At 41.7% G+C, this 22,750-nt stretch overlaps 1 protein-coding gene and 1 non-coding gene across 4 annotated transcripts in view; both read left to right on the plus strand.

Annotated features, from left to right (window-relative positions):
- Positions 1–2,072: 2,072 nt before the first annotated feature.
- LOC145511841 (small nucleolar RNA SNORA79) lies at positions 2,073–2,220 on the plus strand. Its single transcript, XR_014058215.1, has one exon. It is a non-coding gene; the product is annotated as a small nucleolar RNA SNORA79 (small nucleolar RNA).
- A 4,780-nt stretch (positions 2,221–7,000) lies between these two features.
- GRHL2 (grainyhead like transcription factor 2) overlaps positions 7,001–22,750 on the plus strand; it is a 166,883-nt gene continuing 151,133 nt past the window's right edge. Inside the window, exon 1 of one of the 3 annotated variants that reach the window (XM_081503476.1) lies at positions 7,001–7,110. Coding sequence is in view for 1 of the 3 variants with exons in the window: in XM_081503475.1 (XP_081359601.1) it covers positions 7,294–7,313 (20 nt within the window). In the remaining 2 variants the exon portion in view is untranslated. The other 2 variants (XM_081503475.1, XM_081503474.1) reach the window with 2 other exon arrangements.

The following is a 22,750-nucleotide window of genomic DNA, read 5'->3' on the forward strand; positions in this document are numbered from 1 at the left end:
AGAACCTTGAGCATTACTTTACTAGCATGTGAGATGAGTGCAATTGTGCGGTAGTTTAAACCTCCAATAACTCCGATGTATGGCCTTACCTCCGAATGTGACTGTATTTGGAGACAGGGCTTCTAAAAAGGCACTTAAGGTAAAATGAGGTCATATGTGTAGGCCCTAACTCAACATCACTAGTGTCCTAATAAGAAGAGAAGATTAGGACATGTGCATGTTCATAGTGAACAGGTTCTATGAGGATAGAGCCAGTGATGGCCACCTGTAAGTCAAGCCGAGAGGCTTCAGAATGAAACCAACCCTGTTGAAACCTTAACCTTGGATTTCTAGCCTCCAGAACAGTGAGAAAATGTTTGTTTAATCCACGTGATGTGTGGTATTTTTTATGGTAGCCCTAGCTTTGCCAACAAAGGTCCGTATAGTCAAAGCTATGGTTTTTCTAGTAGTCATGTACGGATGTGAGAGTTGGACTGTAAAGAAGGCTGAGAGCTAAAAAAACTGATGCTTTCAAATTATGGTGCTGGAAAAGACTCTTGAGAGTCCCTTGAACTGCAAGATCAAACCAATCAATCCTAAGAAATCAACACTGAATATTTACTGGAAGGACTGATGCTGAAGTTGAAGCTCCAATACTTTGGCCACCTGATGTGAAAGGCTCACTCATTGCGAAAGACTCTGATGCTGGGAAAGACTGAAGGCAGGAGGATGATGGGGGTGATGACAGAGGACGAGCTGGTTGGATGGTATCACTGATTCAATGGACAGGAGTTTGAGCAAACTCTGGGAGATGGTGAAGGACAGGGAAGCCTGGCATACTATAGTCCATGGGGTCACGAAGAGTTTGACATGACTTAGCGACTGAATGACAAGCAAATTAATACAGATAGGAGCTTGATTATATTGGGGGTGCAATGGGGGGGGCAAGGGGACCTAGAGGATCTAACAGCTTTGAATTAAAAATGTTAATCTATCCCTCTGGTTTCAGTCCTTCCACTTGCTCCCACCTTCAATGACAATTAGATATTTGATTTTCTATATCTTTATGAGGTTCTACAGCCTAAACAGGCTTGATCTTGTCTACAGATGCTCTGGTTCATCTTTCTCAGTTCAGCTAAATCAGTTTCTACTCCTTCAGTCACTTTCCACTTTTTTTCCACCTTCCAAATTTTGTTGTTATCTTGAACCATCTCATCTCCTCTCTTATTCTTCCATCAGTGGGACTTCAGGAAGAAGTAGAGATAAAGATATGTATTCAGTGCAGTATGTTTTAACAGGACCACGCTTTCTGTTGAAGAGTTACCACTGACCAGTCCAAGAAACAGAAACCTTCACTACCCTGGAGGAGATGTGCTACTTCAGGCTACTAGCTGAAGTCCACACTGCTAGTTCCAGAGTCTTCATGAGGAAGTCCACACTGCTAGTTCCAGAGTCTTCCATGAGGAAAACAGTAAGTGTCAATGCAAATATACATACAACTATGAAAAATACAAGTGGCCCCAAACAGTAAGAAAAGTCCCATTTAATGCTTAGTTGGTTAAGTTATATATTTCTATGTCGATTTCAAATTCATACACCCAGGTACATTTCATTCTTTACAAGGTTACTTCTTGGGGATAAAAGCCAAACAAAAAACCAGTATTTTTATAGTGTGAAGCAACCTAGGTGACACCATCAGTCACCTACCACGGTAGGTTCAATGTGCTTCAGTGGTTCCGTATATGACATGCAGTGGGTGAAAACCAGCAAGCAGATCCAATTGGTGGGTTCCTAGAAACCTGGTATTTCTAGGAACTTTGCTGGTGGCCCAGTGATTAAAAACCACTTTCCATGCAGGGGACACAGGTTCGATCCCTGGTCTGGGAACAAAGATCCTACACACTGCGGGGCAACTAAGTCCATGTGCTGCAACTAAGACCTGATGCAGCCAAATAGATAAATATAATACATATATATATATAAATTATATATATGTATATACATACAATTTAAAAACAAACTTGGTATTTTTGCCCAGATGCCACAGAAGTGGCATTCTTCTCCCCACATCTCATTATAAGAGCTTTAACATTTGATGGCTATTCCTCTCACTGCCTGGAGCCTTAGGTAGTAGGGTTTTAGTACATCATATATCTAAACTGACTTGTCTTCACTCAGAGCACTATGGGGATGAGTTGGCTATGGAGTAGCACCTACTGATTTTTGTGGAGTCAAAATAACTGTGGAAAAAAAGACATAATAAAGTGACAATTTGGTGTCAAATACTAAAGTTTTAATTTAGGAAAACAGAATTGGCCATTATAATAGATGCTGAAAATCACCATTAAAATAATAATAGAAGTAAACATTAAAATGATAATTGAAGTTTTTCTCCCCTAGAAATTTGACTAAAACTTTAATCCCATAAATGAAATAATTCAGTTTAAAAACACTAGCTTTTTCTTATCACTAGCTTTTTATGTGAGAATTTACTTTGTTGCTGCCACATAAAATGACGTCAAACACTAACCTGTGCTGAAATTCCTAAAGGTATGACAAATAATGTAGCAGATCACAGGCTGTTTTAAAAAATGCTTTAACTGCTCCAATTGAGAATAATAGTCAACCATTATATAAACAGTCACTAGATTAGGAATAAAATAATCCAGACAGGTAAAATTGAGTACCTACCCCATGGTTGCTACAAGTTGCTGGTAAACTCCAAATACAGCATAATTTACAATGATGGCTTTCACTGGCTATTGAGGTGCTACTTCCTCCCGTCAGCATTGGGTACTGATGCGTTTCAAACTAACCTGCATCAGAATTACCTGGAGGACTTGCTAGACACACAGACTGCTGTCCACCAACATGAGTTTCTTGAGGCCTAGGGTGAGTTGGTGAATTTGCATTTTTCACAAGCTCCCAGGTAATCTGATGTTGATGGTCCATCCAGGGACCACACATTGGGAATGACTGCTGCACTTAAGAGTTTATGGAGAAAGATGTTTGAGAAAGAGAGAGAAGTACATTCTCATGTTGGGTGTGGCAAGGTTTCGTAGACACTTAGAACTATTTTGCCAACAGAATCAAAACAATTGGGTAACCTGGGGCTTCCTTGGTGGCTCACGGTAAAGAATCTGCCTGCCCATGCAGGAGACATGGGTTTGATCCCTGGTCTCGGAAGATCCCACATGCCTTGAAGCAACTAAGCCCAAGCACCACAACTTGAGCCTGTACTCCAGAGCCCAGGATCCGCAGCTACTGAGCCCACACGTGGGAATTACTGAAGCCCATGTGCCCTAGAGCCTGTGCCTCAACAAGAGAAGCCACTGCAGTGAGAAGGCCGAGCACTGCAACAAAGAGCAAGCAGCTCCCAGGACACCCCCCTGCAACTCGAGAAAATCCCATGCAACAGTGAAGACCCAGCACAGTCAAAAATAAGTAAATAAATGAATAGTATACATATGGCTGAGTCCCTTCACTGTTCACCTGAAACTATCACAACATTGTTAATCGGCTATACCCCAACATTAATACAAAATAAAAAGCTTAAAAATAAATAAAAATTAAAAAAAAAACTTCAATTGGGTAACAGAGGTAACTTCATGGTTGATGATTTTAAATTGTTATGAGGACCGTCTCCTTCATGACTCTAAGCAAACAATAGAGCAGTAGGTAGTCAAACAGGGCATACTAAGCAATGCAGTCAAGGCTGAGTTATTAGATATTGGTGAGAAAGAAGGGAATCTTGGGCACCATTGACCAAAAAAAGGCAAGGTTTGCTCATAAATTCTAGTTTTGTTTGCACAAAACAAATTTGGGACAGTTTGGTAAAAGTTTTTGGATGGTTTTGGAAATGGCTTCAGATTAAAGATGGCAGATTGACCCATACTTGTTTATGTTCATTTTCTCCTGAAAAGGACAGTAAAGGAAAGTAAGAGGATAAATTCACAGGGACAAAGAGGATGGAGGTAGAGTCATCTGCAAAAGATATATCTCAACACAATCCTGGAAGATGGGGATGAACGGAAGAGTGGAAATTGGTTTAACAGAACATCAGAAGCTACTCTAATGACATCCTAGAGGTCAGTATAGAAACAGCCTGAGAGATTATTTTATAAAACACCAGATTGGACCAGGTCTTGGAGATGCCAGAGATCATGAGAGAGATGCTGAGGAGAGGTCGCAGGATCCCAGAAGTGAGAGAGAGGTGAGAGGCTGAGAGCTGAGTGAATGTGGATATTTGGACTTGTTAGAGCCTCAGGTCCCCTGTCCCACTTCTTGCAGCCAGGTGATTACAATGACAGTAGGAAACACAGGAGAGGGGCTTGTGCATCCAGCAGAAAGGGCAGGAGTAAAGCACCTACAGGAAAGAAAGAAACTGCATACTGAGCAGTGACTGCTCTGAATCTCTTCTCACCTGTTCTGAGAACACCAGCAGCCAGGTGAACGTACCCTCAGTCAAGGGGTGGCAGCTCTCTTGAGATGCTGAAGAGCCCAGAAGAAAAGACCTCTAGTTTCTGATATTTAGGGAATCTTCCTAAGGAAAGATGAACTTTGAACACGATCACCACACAGCAAGCCCATCAATGAGCAAGAACCCTTCCTCCCACCCATATGTGTAGTTTCCAGAGGGGTTTTATGATCTCATTCTTAAGAATGAAGTGACAGTCAAAGATTTGCAAACATTTGATGAAAGCCTCCAACATACTGAAGTTTCAGAATATTAGGTAGCCAAGGCACATAATTATGAAATCTCAGAATATCAGAGATAAAGAGATTATTTTATGAGTTTTTAGGAAGAAAAATTCTAGGTTACAAAGGAATGGGAATCAGGATGGCATCAGAACTCTCAATGGCAACACTGGCTGCCAGAAGACAAAAGAGAAACTTTTACGAACTTGTGAATGAAAAATTACAACTTAGAATTGACACTTGGTCAAACTCTTTCAAAAGAAAGAGTTGGAAAAAAAAAAGAAAGTTGAATAAGTTTTACCTTCTGAACCCATTCTTGGGCTATTACTGGAACATATGCCATGGAAAAAATGAAGCAGCACGCCAAGCAAAAAATCACAGGACAGAGAAACGGGGCTCTTATTCTGGAGATGAAGGATGGCCCCAAGATGACAACTGAGTAGCAGGTCCAGAGAGGAACTCATCTCCACTGAAACAGAAGGGCAGCGGACTTTTGGAGGGATGTTTGGGGGTGTGGGGAGGTAGGATCGATTGATCACTTGAAAAATAAATGTGACAGTCATTTGATAGACACGTTGTAGAAAAAAAATATCAGATTGGAAACATCACAAATTAAGTAAATAGATAAAAGCTTTTTTTAAAAAAATGAGAAAACAAGCATAGTATGGTAGTTGGTTCTGTTGTGCCTAGTATTTGCACAGTCACTGACTACTTGCTGTGCCTAAGCTGTGAAAGAGATACATTGGAAGAATGGTGGAGGATGAAACTGGACAGGGTTTGAAAGAGCTAAGTCCTCATCTAAGGCAACAGGTGGTCAAAGCACACCACCAAAATTGATAATCAAGGGATAGCTGCGTAAATTATTAGAAATAGGAAGGTAATAGACAGCTAAAAGTGGAATTTGGTAGCCTCTAGACAGGAGGTTAAGAAGGTACATAAAAGTAGGTATTGCATTACCTTATTGTATTATCTTAAAAAAGATACCGTGTGTGCTTATACTGTATTTAAAAAGAAAAAAATCTTGAAATTCATTTGTTGAGAATGAAACATGGAGCAGCCAAACCTTGCCTCATAGTGCAATGTGCAGGAAATACAAGATCCATATAGATTAAAATGGAAGTTGTTTCATCTCTGCCATTGTAGTATTAACTCGAAATAAATTATGATAAAATTTCCACGCCCTCTTTATTTCTACAATTAATATGCATGGGCTAGGTTACTGTCAGAATTTACACAAGTATTCATTGGAAGAACTGGTTATAAATTACACGTTTGCAAATTCGCTGCTCTCAACCAGGGGCAACAAAACTGCAAAAAGTCAGTTTCATCCTGAACTGTTTCCGTAGCAACCATATTAAGCTGAAAGGATAAAGCACCTTTGTAGTTGCTGCTTCTATTGAATTACAATGTAAATGTTGATGCCTGCCTGGAAACGTCAAATGACAATAGGTTTACGGAAGGGATTCAGTGGTTTGCGGCTCTGCAATCCTGGGCTGCAGCATTGAGATGGAAGAGGTGCGCCTGAGCCATTTGAGTGTCTGTTCAACCAAATTTCTTCACCCCATCAAAACCAGCCACTCCCTACCCGCCGAGGTCAAGAAAGGATGCTGCTGCTGCTGTTCAGTCGCTAAGTCGTGTCTGCTTATCTATGTATAAGTCTAGCCGTCTACCGTATCTTTTACACATTGGGACATGACATGTTGTTTGTTGTGGATAAGAATGTTAAAAATGCAATTACGTAACAGACTTGGCGATCTTTGTGCTTTTCGCCCCCTCGGAGCACAACGTAAACTTCACTCCTGTATTCTTCTGACATCGTCCAACACTGTCTTCTTAATGTGGGTATCAAAAGCCTCGTGGTTGTGCTGCGCGTTTGATTCCGGTTGGCTTGGGACACCCGAGTTCGGCTCTCCTTAGTCCTTCCGTTCGACCCACAATCCCTAGTGGTTGCAGGTGTTGGGCTTTTTTTTTTTTTCCTCGTTAACTTCTCTCCTTCAAGGTCCCCCAACCCCTCACCCCAGGCCGGGCTCCGGGAAGAAGGGAAACGCAGCACGAAGTCTGCTCCAAACACCGACCCTCAGCTCCCAGGGCCCGTCGCAGGGCTGCAGGCGTGCTGCCGCTCCACTCAGGTAAACTTCGGAGTGAGTTACCTGCCCTTGGAGAAGGGCCTTACCTGAGCGCGCCTCTGCCAATGGCAGCTCACCTGAGGGAGCCCCGCAGCCAATCACCGCGCAGCTCGTCCCTCGGGCTCGTACCCTTTAGTGAAAGAATTCAGCTCCTTGCGAGAAAGTTACCTGTGGCCGCCCAAGTCCGCCACTTTCTGCTCTGTGGCTGCCCATTGCCACGATCCGGGAGGGACTCCGCGCCGCCCGGCCGCCTCCGAGCTCGGGCCCCATGTGAGGGGGCCCCCCCTTATCCCACCTTTCCGGCTAGGTGAGGGCGCGAGCGGGCGAGCGAGCGAGAGTGGTGAGGGGGGACGGAAAAGCAGAATTACCTGTAGCTCTTGTTCTGCCATCTCGGGCGCTCTCACACACCTTCACCTGCACAGACTTGAAAGTCCAGTTTCACCAGAGGCTGAGGCTCCAGGAAAAGGGGAGCGAGTTCATTGGATCAAACATGTCACAAGAGTCGGACAAGTAAGTGGATCACACGCGCCGGCTGCTGCTACTACCACTTTGGGCTGATGGCAACTGGTTTGTTATTTTTTTTTTTTAAGTTGCTATTGTTGGTTGTTTTTTTTTTTTCTTTCTTTTTCTTTTTGGTGTATCCAGACTTTTCCAGATTATGTTTCTACCCTGGTTAAGGGGAGAAACCCTGCAAGAATGTGAATGTTTAATATTCCCTTTGGGCCTTGATAGTAAAAGTAGGTTTTCCTTTTTCCTTCCTCCCTTTACGAATGATCTCAGCCCCGGTCTCCCAGAACGAATCCTTGGATATTGGCAGAGGTTTCGGTAGAAGAGGGCGGGAGGCCTCTTATTCCCCCACCGCTTCGGGCTCCGAGGGCCATTTGGAAAATTCAGTTGCGTTCCTTCGATTTGCCCAAAGGGCCTGCTAGAAAAGCGGGTCTTGGCGGCTTTTGTGTGAGCGCAACAAAGAGCCTTTATCCTGAAAGCAGAAACGGCCATCTTCCCGCACCGGGCCGGCCGGTGTGCGTGTGTGCGTCCCCGACGGGAGGCCAGGCGCCGGCCGGCCGGGGTCTCGGGGGCCACGGGCGCCGAACCCACCCCCGTCCCCGGGCCTCCCCGCCCCTCCTGCCCGCCCCCACATTGTTTGGCCACCTTACGCAGGTGCGGGAGGACGGGGGCCTTTCGGAAATGAGGGGGATCGATTTGAGGCCAGAGTTTCTGCCACGGCTGGGCGCGAAGGGGCGCGTGCGACTTATGGAGTCACCGCCGCGCCCGGCCGGCCTCCGCCGCCCCGACGGCCCGGGCGCTGCGCGCTGGAGGCCGCCACCTCGGGCGTGGCTAGCGGGACGGCGCGGGTGCACCTGGCCTCCCCGGGGGACTGTCGCCTGAAAAGGCGGGGAGCCCGGCTTCCCGCGCCTCCTAAGGCCAGCCGGGGGTCGCGTCCGCCCCGTCCGGGACGGGAACTCGAGACGCGCCGGGGCACGGCGGCCGGAGCCGCGGGGCGCCGGGCCCAGGTCCAGTCTCGTCCGGGCGGCCTCCCAGCAGGCCTGGCCCCCGCCTCCGGGCCGGCTTTGTGCAGGCTGGGGGAGGTGGGGCCGAGGGCGGGAGCGAGGGGGAGCCGGAGGTGGGTCCCGCGGCCTTTCCTGGGATTCGGTGGCGACACTCCCTTCCCCCTCCTGTCGGGCGCGTCCCCGGCTGGGAACGGGCTGCGTCCTATTGGAGTGCGTAGGGGCCACCTTCCCGCCTTGCCCGGTCGCTTTATCTCGGCGGTGTGGCCACCCCAAGGAGACCTTCCTCAGGGCGCCTCTCCTGGTCAAGTGGCCCTGGACCTTCTCGGATTGAGGGACCTTGAGGGGGCAGCGCGAATGCCCCGCGGACCTATCCAGGGATGGAGGGGACCGTCCCCAAAGTTAACAGGCTAGCATATTTTTAAAAAACTAGGTATTAGTACCACTTTACTCACTAGTGAAAAATTAGCTGCTGCGACTATACACCGGAGGGGTGGACCTAGTTGCAAACGAAGAGAAGAGGGCGGGAGAAGGGTAGGACTGGGGAAGTGATTGAGTGTATCCTTATTTCCTCCCCCTAAATTCTCTCTAACCTTTAAGAACTCACTACTCCGAGTTTGAAAACTTCAGTAACCAAAAGCCGAGAGAGCAGCAGGGGTTTTTTTTGGGGGGGGGGGAGTTTGTTTTCATCTTCTTGTCAAAAATGATCGCAAATCTAGTGAGTATTGGATAAGACTTACTGTAATTCCTTAATTAAATCATATAAGTTGGTTGCACCCCTTCGTTTTGTGATACAACGGGACTTAGATGAATTTAGGGTGAAATCAGATGGGCTTATATTTTAACCGGTTGTACTTAGCACCAATAAAGATAATTTATTTAGTATTGAAGATAAGTTCTAATATAATCAATAATGTTGTGTTAACTTTGGTGATGGAAGGTACTACATTTATTGTGCGGATAATTTTGTAATGTATTAGTAGTCCACAGGCTTCCCAGGTGGCTCAGTGGTAAAGAGTCCAGGTGCCAATGCAGGAGACTCAGGAGACATGGGTTCAATCCCTAGGTAGGGAAGATCCTCTGAAGGAGGAAATGGCAACCCGTTCCAATTTTCTTGCCTGTAAAATTCTATGGACAGAGGAGCCTGATGGGCTACAGTCCATGGAGTAGCAAAGACACAACTTAGCCACTGAGCGTGCAGTATACAGACATCAAATCACTATGTTATGTGCTTGAAACTAATACAATATCTACTGTGAATTATATGTGAATTAAAAATAAAGAAAGATAATAAGTTCAGAACACTAGCAATCTAGTTCAGTGTGATACATTACTAAATTTCTATGGATAAAACTATCTGGGCTTATGTATACTTAAATTTAATGAAAGTAACTTTTATCTAGTCATGGTTTCCAAGACTTCATTTTGTTTCCGGGGAAAAGAAATACCAACAATACCGCAAAGAGACCGTTGGACCCCATTCGCCTCTCTTTGCTGGGACTATGGAGAAATGCCTGACATTAAAAAATGATTTTTGGATCATTTTTGCAGATTCTAGCCTATTTTCTTAATGTTAATATTCTAATGGAGGGCTGTCAGGATGGGTCCAGGTTTTATGAGCTTGAAGCTTACGCAATTGTGTGTGTTAGGTGGAGTAGGGGTGAGGTCTCAAAAGAAAATAAACCCCCACACACATGAGCCTGTTTTCTGGAGCTTCCTGCCAGAACAAACCGGGATCCTGAAGCTTGAACTTTTATCAGCTTCACGGTAAATATGTGTAGGAGGCCTGTCTGTATTTTCTGGAACTAACCTAAAAGAATATACACAGGATTTTTTTTTTTTTTTCTTTCTATAAACCCATCAAAGTGTAGGTAAGCTTTTGGATAGCACACGAAGATAATTCCAGTTAGCAAGTCTGGACTGAAGTAGCATCATCTTTTTTATAGCTGTGAACTTTTCAGATGGAAACGATCTGCTTTTTATGTTCTGCGATGTTGATGCTATCGCTGTTTAAAACAAAGTATTTTTAGGACAGTTTGTCTTTGTACATATTTAAAAGTTTTCTACTCCCCCTTTCTAACATTTTATAAAGATTTATGTTCTTTGTCAACAAGCATGTATGTTCTAGCAGCACAGTGACAGATTTAGAAATTCTGACATTACTGCCAAAATATTCAGAATATATATGATTTATTTGAAACCCACAGGTGTTTTTCATTATGTGTTTTCTGATTACTTACCATTTGCAACACATTCAGATAGGTATATAGGAGAATAAAAAGATGCATAATGTGGGCTATGTCCTCAAGGGACTTTCACAATCCAGCAGAAGATGAGACTTGAACAGATATTATATAAGTCCCCCTTCTGTCTACCCACCCCACTTTAACCTTAGGGCAATTACCTTTAGTCATTTGGTGCATTTTATCTAGGGAGTCCAGCCATAATTCTAGAAAGAAAAATAAACAAATTTATAGATGCCTTATGTGGGTAATCTTTCAATTAATGGGGTGAAACATTTTAATTAATCTTTCTACTCTTTGGTTTTATAAATGTATATGTTTCTATTTGACTATATACTTTTTTTTTTTTTGACCATGCCACAGGGCTTGCAGGATCTTAGTTCCCTGATTAGGGATAGAACCTGGGCAAGGGCAGTGACAGTGCAGAGTCCTAACCACTGGATTGCCAGGGAATTCCCTAAAATATCTTTTAAGATCACAAACAGCGAGTTAACCATATCTTCCTCAAAGCACTAAAAATACCCATTCATTTATTCAACAAATATATCTTGAGTGCCACTATATACTGAACGATCCTGGCACTGAGATTCATTAGCAAATAGAAAAAACTCCCTGCCATTGTGGTGCTACCATTGTAGTGCCAGAAAACAGAGGAAATCTATAAAGAAGTAAATACATAACAAGTTGAATGATGATAAGTGCCACAAAGGAAAGCAAAGCAGGCTAAAGGGATTGCAAATAATGGGAATTATGTTATATAAGGTGGTCAGGAATGGCCTTTCTGATGAGATGACTTTTGAGCAGATAGCTGAAGTGAGGGCTCAAGCACTGAAGATCCTTGGGATAAGAGTGTTATAGGCAGATGGGAGAGCAAGTGCAAAGGCCCTGAGGTGGGAGAGTGCTTAGCATATTCTAGGATCCGAAAGGAGCCCAGTGTTGGTGAATCAGAGATGTAGACAGACAGTGGTCCCATTAAGTAAACTAACATAATCAACTCTTTATTTAATAGTCCAGACACTTGTACACTCAAAACCAGACAACACTATACTTATAAATGGTCTTGGCAGTCAAGAGGGTAGTAAATAAAGGATTAGCCAATAGTGTCAGTCTTGTTTCTTTCCTCAGATATCACTAGTTTAATGACTAGAGTCCAGTGTTAATCTTCCCTGCAATGGATTAAATCTTGCACATGTCTTAATTTAGGGATGAAAAAAACGCACACATTCTGGGTGACCCCGGGGAATTAGAACTGAAGGAGAGGGACCTGCATGGTATTGCTCTGACACTCCTGTCTAAGCCTCTTATTTTAAGCTGCCACCCTTCCTGGCTATCTCAACCCTAAATTGTGTGTGTGTGTTAGTCATTTATTTGTGTCCAACTCTTTGTGACCCCGTGGACTGTAGCCTGCCAGGTTCCTCTGTCCATGGGATTCTCCAGGCAAGAATATTGGGAGTGGGTTGCCATTTCTTCCTCCAGGGGATCTTCCTGAGCCAGGGATCGAACCCCGGTGTCCTGCATTGCAGGCAGATTCTTTACCCTCTGCGCTATAGATAAGTCCCAACCCTAAATTAACCTCCAGCAAAATAAGGCTTGCCCTTTCTCTTGCCCTCATTCAATTTCTGCAAACCTGTATCTGTCAGAAAACAGACTGGTCCACTGTGTTCTGAAGTGAGACACTGCAAACAGTGCACTTTCCTTAGTTTTGCATTTTCTGTGAAATAAACCAATATACAGGCAAAATTAACCTACCTGAAAAATAAGAAACTGCTAGACAATAATATGAAAGTCTAGATGGATTGGGGAAAAAAGGTTGAAGATAATCATGTAGGTGCTTAGTAATAGGAATGTCCGTAGGAATTCTTTAAATCACTGCAAACTCATCTGATTACAAAAATATCACCTGAGGCACTTGGTAAAACTACATTCCATGTGCCCCACCCCAGAGCTGTGGGGAGAGGGGCCAGGGCATCTACATTGGATTATTTAGCAAACTAATGCTTTTAAGTGAATACTTTAATAAATTGAATTCATATGCAAATTTTCAGGTGTATATTCGCTTATGTGAAATGAAGTCTGTGGGCTTTGTTTTACCTTCAGTATTACTGCTTCTAAATGATTAGCTTCTGACCTTTTAACTTGGGTTTAAAGTTTTTTGGAGAAGGAAATAGCAACCCACTCCAGCATTCTTGCCTGGAAAATCCCATGGACGCAGGAGCCTGTGTAGGCTATAGTCCGTGGGGTCGCAGAGTTGGACACAACTGAGTGACTTCTCTTTCTTTCTCTTTTCCAAGAGTTCTTAGTGGGCTTCCCTGGTGGCTCAGATGGTAAAGAATCTGCCTGCAATGCAGGAGACCAAGGTTCGATCCCAGGGTTGGGAAGATCCCCTGGAGAAGGAAAGGGCAACCCACTCCAGTACTCTTATCTGCAGAATTCCATGGACAGAGAAGCCTAGAGGCCTATAATTCCTGGGGTCACAAAGAGCTGGACATGACTGAGCGACACTAAGAGTTCTTAGGTCTTCTCTCAATGTCATGTACTTTCATTGTTTTGTTGAACTCTTCCTTCTGGAAGAATGGGATCCTTTTGACAGGTCATAAATTTCCAGATCTGCTAAACACCTGATTTGGAGTGATGTCATCCCACAGGGGCTTCTGCCAGGCCCAGAGCTAAAAGGTCAAGCTCAGATTTTAGGCTGGATCCCACTCACTAGGGAGCTGAGTTGGAGTTAGAAGGCCAACCTCATCCTTCCATAATTTCACATTAGAGCATAAAATTGGTGTTCATTTTTTTGGGCACAGTTATTTCATTAAAATTAGGTTCTATTTTATAGCACAAAGTCAAAGATAACAAGTTCTGATCTGTATGATCTGATGTTGGTCCTTGGTGGGATATTTAATGGGATGGTGGTTGTAGTTTGATTTCTAGGGCTGCTTTAAGTATTTAAGTAGGCTGCTTTAAGATGGTAGCTTTAAGTATTACCTTGATAAGATGGCACTAGGCCCTCTGTTGATCTGTAATTAGATCCTGTTTTAAACTGACTGCAGAGACTAGGTCACTCAAATGCATCCAGTGCCATCTGATTTAAAGGAGGATTAAAAGTCAGTGCTAGAGCAGTGCTGAAGAACTGTATCTAGCAATTTGTACTATATTCTGCAAAGTCAAAAAGAGAATTTAAACATATAGCCAAGTAAGTCAAACATACATAGAAACATTTATGCAAAAACACTGTCAAAGAACCCCACAAAGTATTTGTTTAAAATCTACAGATACTTTAAACAAGATTATTATTTTGACGTTAGGTTATTAAACCTTGTTAAAAAGTCTTAGGTAACTCAAACAAATGCTTTGGTTCCTCTCTGTGACTTTGATACAACTAGGCATACATTTCAGGTTAAAAAATAAACAATTTGGTTAAATAGTATTTCATCCTTAGTCTGACACAGTATTTCTTTCCCCATTTTTCTCTCCTTCCCTTCCTTCTTTCCCTTCTTGGTCTGTCTCCTGATGCCACTTTCCTGATTTTTTTTTTACCTCCCATATTACTTGATAGGAATTGACACATGCATATCTTCTGTGCAGAGAGATAAATATGAATCTGATTTTAGACGTTCCTTTAGTCAGTGAACTTTGCTGTGTTCTTTTAGCCTTGTAAGCATCAGCAGCCCATCCTTGTTACCTGAGCCAAGAGTTAAGATGATGGCTGTAGATGATGCCACCCTATCTAGTTCAAGTCAACTGAGTTTAACCTTGGGAAATGTTTAAAGTTCTTCTTAGTTTTTAAGGCAGGCCTTGTCCTAGAGTCCTCACTCATGATCCCCGCCATTCACTTTAGGGTGCGTACACTCTTCCTTTTCAAAAGGTATTCAAGGATTCCTGCTCAATTATAAAAACATTAGGTCTAAGCTGAAACAGGGTAGTGATTGGTTTGGCAAACGTGTCTAGGAAAAATTCCTTAGCGAGCAGCAACAGGCTGAATAGGAATTTCTGCTTCGGGCCTCGAGGATGAGTAGGTTGCTTAGTAACAACAACATATACCTGGGAGTCCCTCAGACAGCTTCACAGGTCTTCAAATTTAGGCCTCCAAAATTCAGATTCATTCTACCCTCCATGTGCCCTGTGTATTTCCATCCACTAAAGTAGCCTTAGTTCCATTTTATTTATTTATCTGTCCATGCACCCATCCTATATCCATCAGTCACCAGAAAATTACATTTTGTGCCATGTCTTTTAATGGTCTGTGGTAAAAAGGACTGGACTATAAAGGGGAAGGTGGGATAGAAATAGAAAGTACCACCTTAGGGATTTCCCCCCCAAGTCCCACCCCCATTTATATTGGGAAGAGAATTAAGTGTTTTAGCTTGATGTGTTCTGGGGAGTAGCAGGATTAAAGTAATATTATTTAAAAAAAACAGCATATTTTGATTTGTTACATAAAATACCCACCAAACGAACATTTTTTGAGTGCTATGGAAAGCACTAAAAAAGCTGGTGCATTTCAGCAAATTTTGATGTACATTTTGACAATCTGTCGGGGTTATGGAGATTGACCATGTGTTTGAAATGGGCATTCAGCAGAAAGCCATCGCTGCCTGTGGCGATGAAGAGCCCTTATTTTACTTTGTAATGAACAGGGCAGTGAACTTTGTGGAGTGCACTTTTAAAGTGATCTGACTTCACATTCACTCCCAAGGAAATGCTTCCTTTACAAGTGTGAATGCAGACACCCTCCGGAGCAGAAAAGGAAAGCAAGATTCGCCTGTTGCTTCTTTTTATTTTGGTGCCCGCCTTTCTTCCCAATGCTGAATGTATATGTATAATAACCCCTCTCCCCCAGAGTCTCTTTTTTTAAGACTCCTGAGTTTAGATCGAGATTTTAGAAAAGGGAAAAGTTTGAAGTGAAGGGGAGAAGAATGGAGAGAAGAGAGGAAGAAAAAAAAGAGCAGAAAGAAACTGTGCTTTAGCCGCTATTGAGCTGCAGGCTTTTCTCAGTAGCTAAGAGTTGCCTGGCTCAGCCTGTAGAGCTGGGGTCTAGGAGAAGATAACCAAGTGCTGTTTGTCTTCCTGGGCAACTGATTCTTACTTGACGCCTTGAATCTGAGATCTAGGATGGACCTTCCAGACCTTCCAGGTCTATGAGTACCCAAGTGTAGGATTTGGAACTAAAAGTTTGGTTTGAAGATAAAAGTACCTTAATTCTTTCTTGTATGTTGTACACCAGTGTTGTATGAATTGAAAATCTGAGGTTTTGATAAGTTAAAAAAACACAGTGCTTTTTATGGGTAGGGATATTGAGAACAGGGAGGCATTGCCTATTTGCTTCTTAAAATATGAACATGACTGTATGAAACACCTGGTTAAGATTCCGACAGCGTTTCTGGTAGAACACTTTCCTTCCCACACTCACCCCAAATCATTGGTTTTGGTTCTCAGTTCAGTGAGCCTCAGAAAATAACTGCTTTCTGTGCTTCTTGGATCTAACTTTTCAAAGAAGCAAGGAACAAAGGTAGCTTTAGCCTCTTTCCTGTATTGCCGGTAAGATAATTAACATAAGATCAGAGGGTTCTTCTTTCATTATTTTTCACCTGTAAAATGAAGTTGAACTAAATGATCCTATTCTGCGAGTTTCATTTTCTCCCTTCCAGAGGGGTCTGGGCTGCTGGCAGCTCACAGAAAGATGATGTTAACAAGATAGGAGAGGACCCAGCACAGTGGGACCTGCTTCTGCTCCCATGCCCTCCCCCCCGCAATCATTTTATTTTAGCAAAATAAAAGGCGGTTTAAGATGACAAACAGACTTCTGGCAGGCAGGAGGAATTCAGACGGCCACACGGAATTCAGAAGGGCAGCTAGGCTGTGAGATCAATGGTTTACCGAGTGGACCCCTGAACAGCCTCACTGGGCTGGTAGATAAAGGTACAAGAAAATCAGATAAAAAGCGCTGGTAGTTTCTCGGAGAACTCTCTTGCCAGAGAGCGCCCAGGAAGTGTTTTATTCTGTGCAGACTCGTGGAGTGAGAGGCAATGTTGGAATGCACGGGACACTGAATAAAATTTAGTAAATTGAAAACAGCAGCAAAACGGACAAAGGGTTCTCCTCTTTGCTCTTCCTGCCCTTTCCTCTCCTCCCCATCCTCCTCCTCCCTCTCCTCTCCTCCCTCTTCTCCCCCCCCCACTTCCTGATTCCTCCTCCTCTTAATAAGACATAATTCAGGGAAACCCATTGTCAACCAGATTGCCAAACCAGTGGTTTAATAAGAGTTCAGAAAGGTATTAAATAATATAAGGACAAGAATAGCACCTGCAGTTTTCTCCTCGATTATAAGATAATATATTATTTCGCTCCAGGGCACACAAGTGACTATTCGTTTAGGTCAGGAATAAAATCTCCTTTTCTGGTATCCTATTGTGTTATAAGATTTAAAAGTCTCTGAAGTTCATTTTCTCTGAAGCCAGTATTGGTACCAAGACAAAATGGACTATAGCCCCTGGAAGGTTCTCAGGGTGGAGGACTTCTGATAGGTTATAAGGCCCTGTAAATACATTTATGCTTCTTGTGCAGACCATAGTTTTTAGTTGCTTTGGCATCTTGGTGGCTAGTTTTAAAACTATGTCTATCTTATACATAGTTTTGAAAACATTTTTCAAAAGGACACATGTTGCAATGGCAATATGGTCCATTACCATGAGTAGACAGTTCCCAAAAGCTACAAGTAGTTAATAAGCAAATGAAATAATATTTAGTTTATTAATAATCCAAGAAATACTGATGATAGAACAGGGAAGCTCTAGGTTTCCCTGTCAAATGGGCCAAGATTAACAAAATTGGGTTTGAGTAAAATACATTTCTAGGAGGATTATAAATTATTACAAACTTTCAGGAAGACAGTTTGGTTAAAGTGGTTGAAATGGGCCTACATTTTGACATCAGAATTCCGGTTTTAGGGCTTTATTTTAAAGAAGTAATTAAGGATATTAATTGTAGAAATATTTAAAAAGAAATATTTTCCTGAAAAATCAGGAAAGCTGTAAGTGTCCAGCTACAGAGGATTGGTTTAAATCCTCTGGTAAATCACTGTTCAGTGAGATGATGGGGAACTCTGCAAGCATTATAAATTATATTATGGAAAAATATTTAATAACAGGAAAAAAATGTCCTGGTGTATTATGTTAGAATGTTTACAGGCATAGAAAACAATAAACTATAGTAATAAAACCACAATAGGTTAACAGTGGTTTGCTCTCTGCATGGAGAAATTACAGACACTTCCGTGTCTTATTTGTGCTTCTCTGTATTTTTCTAGTTTGCAGAAGTGAGCTTTTACTGTTTTTGTAATTAAAGAGAACCACTTAAAGGTTCTTTCTAAAGAATAGTCATTTGGCCACGGAGACGTGTAAAAATAGCACACACATACCCTAAATAAAAGGGGAGAGAGAGTCAGCTTGCTTAGTTGTTCCAGGTAGAATTCATCTGCTCCCTCCCTCCTACCCAAGCATGCCACTCTACTCATCACTGCTGGTACGCCAGGTGTGTCTTTTGCACTATGCCTCACTCACCTGGACACTTTTGGGTTGGTCTCAACAACCCTGTCTCTTTGGGTTGGCCCAATTACCAAGTCCAACTATTTTTCGAAACAGCACAAATAGGTGTGGGAGTTTCCATCCTCTGTGTAACTTGGAGCTGAGGGGGTCGAGGGTGACTAAGCAGAAGAGAAACCGTTTTCATCCACTCAGTAGGCTGCCTGCGCCTGCGCAGTTTCCCTTGGAGAAAATTCTCTGTAGGCGGGGCTGCCTTCCAGGCCTTCTCAGACCTCACCTGAGTGCATGTTCTTGGGAGCGCCTCGGTGGTGGGTCCAGCTGTATTTAACCTTTTGCAGGAATAAAGAGAACCCGGAATATGACTTCCTTTGAAAACTAAAAGTAGATGTAGGCACGGTTGAGCTTTTATTAATTTTTTTTTTTAACAGCAACTTATTTTTTCCATAACATAGACTTGCTTTTTCCCTGGAGGGCCGAGCCTGTGACTCATCTACCTGCTTCTACAAGCTGGTTCATAGATCATGCCAGACGCGAGCTGGAGTCTTAGTTAAGCTGTGGAGAGATTGCATCACTGGATTTCCTGCAGGCGTCTTTCAGGGTGGTTTTGTCGCGAATGTGAAGTTATTTACTTAACATATCCAAGGAGCATCCACAGCAGGGAACAAAAAGTACTGGCGAGGTGAACCTGAGGAAGAAAGTGGCCTCACAGAATCAATCAAGTTGCCAAAAATATGTCAGGAAAAAAGCGGGGGTTGGGGAGGAGTGGGGGTTGGAGAGGGCGAGGTTTAAAAAAAAAAAAATGTTAAGAAACTTTACCTTCCTGAACAAAACCTAAGCAACGTTAGCTTGTGGGAATCAACACGGTTTATGACACAGGAACTCTAAGATATATACTTCTTGGTTGTGGATTCCACAGTGAAATATGCAGTTGTTCCTTTCTCTCCCACCCCAACCTGGCTTCCCTTGCCCATATGTCTCTTCTCGTATTGCAGAAATTCGTCAGGTCTTAAATACTGTACATTTAAAAAAATCATTATATTCTTGGACATTGGAAGTCTAAAGGTGTACATCCTTGTAGGTCTTGTGAGAGGGAGATAAAGAAAGGCTACTTTTTATCCTGTATTTATCTTCAGTTTCAGTAAACAGCGTAAAAGGTGTGGTTTGTATTCAGCCACACAAAACCACAAATTTGCTTGTTGAGCTTGCCCACAAATCTTGGGACACAGTTTATTTATCATTTCTAGTGTCCTGAAGTTGAATTGACTAGTGGTTGTAGCTGTTTCTCTTCTCTTTTCCTCATTTAAATGACCCCCACACATCCTATTTTTTGGTTTTCTGGTCCTTCTTAAACAATAAAATGCCTATGTGGTCAATACCCAGGACACATTTAATTGCAAATTGGGAGTTTTCCTCTTGCAGCATAACCCATGGTTAGCCAGGTGAACCGAACTGAACATGCTATGCTGAGCTTTCAGGACTAACCAGATTTTGCTATTTTTGTGCCAGATATTCCTGGAATATGGAAGACATTATAATGTTTTTATGATTCTCAGATTTCTTTTTTATTGTACTTAGTATTTGATGGATTATTTTATAAATCACTGTTTTGAAGCATTTCTGAATGGCCTACCTCACTGCTTTCCATGCTATGGTGCAGGCTGACTTTTGCTGCAACTATTTTATGGTACAGTTTTGTATTTGTAGTGTGTTTTCTTTTTAAAGCATCATATCTTGAGGCCTTTTTTTTTTTAATGATTATGAAGATAGTATAAGTTCACAAGTAAAAAAACTGGAAACTAGAGAAAGGTATAGAGAAGAGAAGCCATTCATAATTCCTGGGCCCTGACACTTCATATGGGCTTCCCTAGTGGCTCTGTGGTAAAGAATCTGCCTGCCAGCCTGCGGTTGACGAGTTGTGGGTTCGATTCCTGGATTGGGAAGATCCCTTGGGGAAGGAAATGGGAACCCACTCCAGTATTCTTGCCCGGGAAATCCCATGGACAGAGAAGCCTGGCGGGCTACAGTCCACGGGGTTGCAAGAGTCAGACGTGACTTAGCGACTAAACAACAGCAGACTTCATATATTTTCTTGCAGTATCTAACACATGCATGCACATGAATATGATTATAAAAGTATACAAATTATGATCTCCCATTTTTATTCATGCTGTTCTGCGTTTTCTACTTAATGCTATGTAATTGGTGTTTTATTAGTCTCTTAAGTATTCTTCTATATATCATTTAAAGATGAAATTTATCATCTATTTTTTATATTTAGGTTGTTTTACTTTTTCATTATAAATCATGATTGTCCATAAATCTTTGTATCTCTGGTTATTACTTTAGAATAGTCTTCTGAAAGTACAAGAACAAAAGATAAACATTTTTAGGTTCTTGATTCATACTTTGAAAATGACTAGTAGATAGGTTTTAAACATTTATGTTTTCTGCCAACAGTGTTTGAGTGTGTCTTTCTCACATTTTGTCACCAGTATATGACAATTATAATTTTTTTTGGTCAACTTGAAAAGCAAAAAAAAAGACACAGTTTTGTTTTAGATTGCAGTCTGATAATTAATGAGGTTTAACGTTTTCTCAGATGTTTGTTGCTCATTTAAATTTCTTCTTTTACCAAAGTTCCTGCTCCTGCCTTGACTACTACATAGCCAAGTTGCTGTGTCCTGGTTGAGGGGACCTTGGGGCTGAGAGTCAGCTATGCTTCCCCTTGGCTTGCCCAGGGAAAAGGGTGCCTTCCCACATCTGTACAAATGCATCATATGCATTAGAAGTGGTCTGTTCTTAATTTTCACTTTTTTTTTTTGAATTGGGATGCTGATATTTTTATGAGTGATTTGTGAGAGCTTTTTTGTTGTTGTTGTTGTTTAGTCACTAAGTCGTGTCCACCCAGGGATGGACTGTAGCCCGTCAGGCTCCTCTCTCCATGGAGTGTCCAGGCAAGAAAATTGGAGTGGGTTGCCATTTCCTTCTCCAGGAGATCTTCCCCACCCAGTGATCGAACTCTTGACTCTTGCATTGCCAGGTGGATTCCTTATCACTGAGCCACTTTTGCACACCTAAAATGATTAACTCTTTCATCAAAATTCTGCTTATAATTTTCTCAAATTTTTGGCTATCATTTAATTTCATGATTTAAAAAATGTTCGAAGCTTTAAATTTTTTGATGTCAAATATATTATTCTTGTTTTTTTCAAATATATTATTCTTATGTGTGAGAGTGCTTTCACTGCTTTCCAGTGTGGAAAGTTTGAGATCAACCTTTACGGATTTAGCTCATTACATTTTTTTCTTTTATTTTAGCCTTATTTTTAAGGTTCTTTAAAAGACCCTTTAAAGATGATTAATTCATACTTAATTTTCAAAAACATTAGAGAATGCAACTACTCTCCAAACTGCCACTCTAAGATGTTAATAGTAACACTGCTAACAATTTGATATCTATATTTACACTTTTTTCTGTGCCTGTACATACTGTGTATACAGAAATGAGAGTAATTTATATACTGTTTAGTAACTTAATTTTTAAGTTAATATTGATCCCAAAGAGCTTTTCATGGTGGTAAACATTTTTAATGGCCCTGAGTTTTACATTGAATGGAAATGTCCAGATTGATTTTAATGAGTTCTCTGTTGAATATTTAAATTTTTCATGTTTTTACTATTAAAGTCAATATTTGGGTGACATATCTAAATCTTAACACACTTCTTAGTTATGTCTTTGTAATACATTCCAATGAATAGGCATCCCTAATCAAAAGGCATCCTCTTGTTAAAATTATCTGGTTTGTATTTCCAAATTTCCACCCAAAAATCCTCTCTTCATTCATACTCCCATAAACAATGTATTTGAAGGAGGATTTCACCTTCCTTCCCCAGCAATCCATAGTATCCTTTTTATTTTTTAAATTGAAGTATAGTTGATTTGTAATGTTGTATTAGTTTCAAGTGTACAGCAAAATGATTCAGTTATATATATATACTTTTTTTTTAAGACTCTTTTTCTGTATACCAAATATTGAGTGTAAGTTCCCTGTGCTATATACTAGGTCCTTGTTGGTTATCTATTTGTGTATAGGAGTGTGTTTATGTTCTTCTTTTTAGTTTTTGCCAGTTTGATAGGTGAAATGGTAACTTGTTTTGAATTTACTTCCCATTTACTTAAATTGTATTTTCTATTTCAGGAGAACTTTATATATATATTTTTTAATATATATGTATAGTATTTTGGTATCTTAAAAGGTCTTCTTGAGGTTTTATAGAGTTCAGTGTTAGTAAAAAGAGTTTATCAACAAGAGGCCCAGCCATTGTCTCTTCTCTTGGTATAAGTCATTGGTTCTGAGAACTGTCCTTAGTTCACAGCTTCCATCCTTTGCCAGTGAGAGCAGTGACCCAGGCCTTCAGTCAAGCTCCCTAAGAAAAGGCCACAAGTTCAGGGAACTTAGTCATCCAAATACTGACATGAAAAATTCAAATGTTCAACAGGGAACTGGTTAAATTAATCTGGACATTTCCATTCAGTGTAAAACTTGGGGCTGGTATGTCCAAGCTGCCTGGTGATGACTAAACTCAGGATGAATATGTCCAAACAGCAAATGAGTGGTCACCACACAAATCTGTTCTACTTCTTTACTGAGTGCCTACAG

Source organism: Giraffa tippelskirchi, chromosome 6 (genome assembly GCF_054371585.1).
Source record: "Giraffa tippelskirchi isolate mGirTip1 chromosome 6, T2T-mGirTip1v1.2.pri, whole genome shotgun sequence".
NCBI classification, from domain to species: Eukaryota; Metazoa; Chordata; class Mammalia; order Artiodactyla; family Giraffidae; genus Giraffa; species Giraffa tippelskirchi.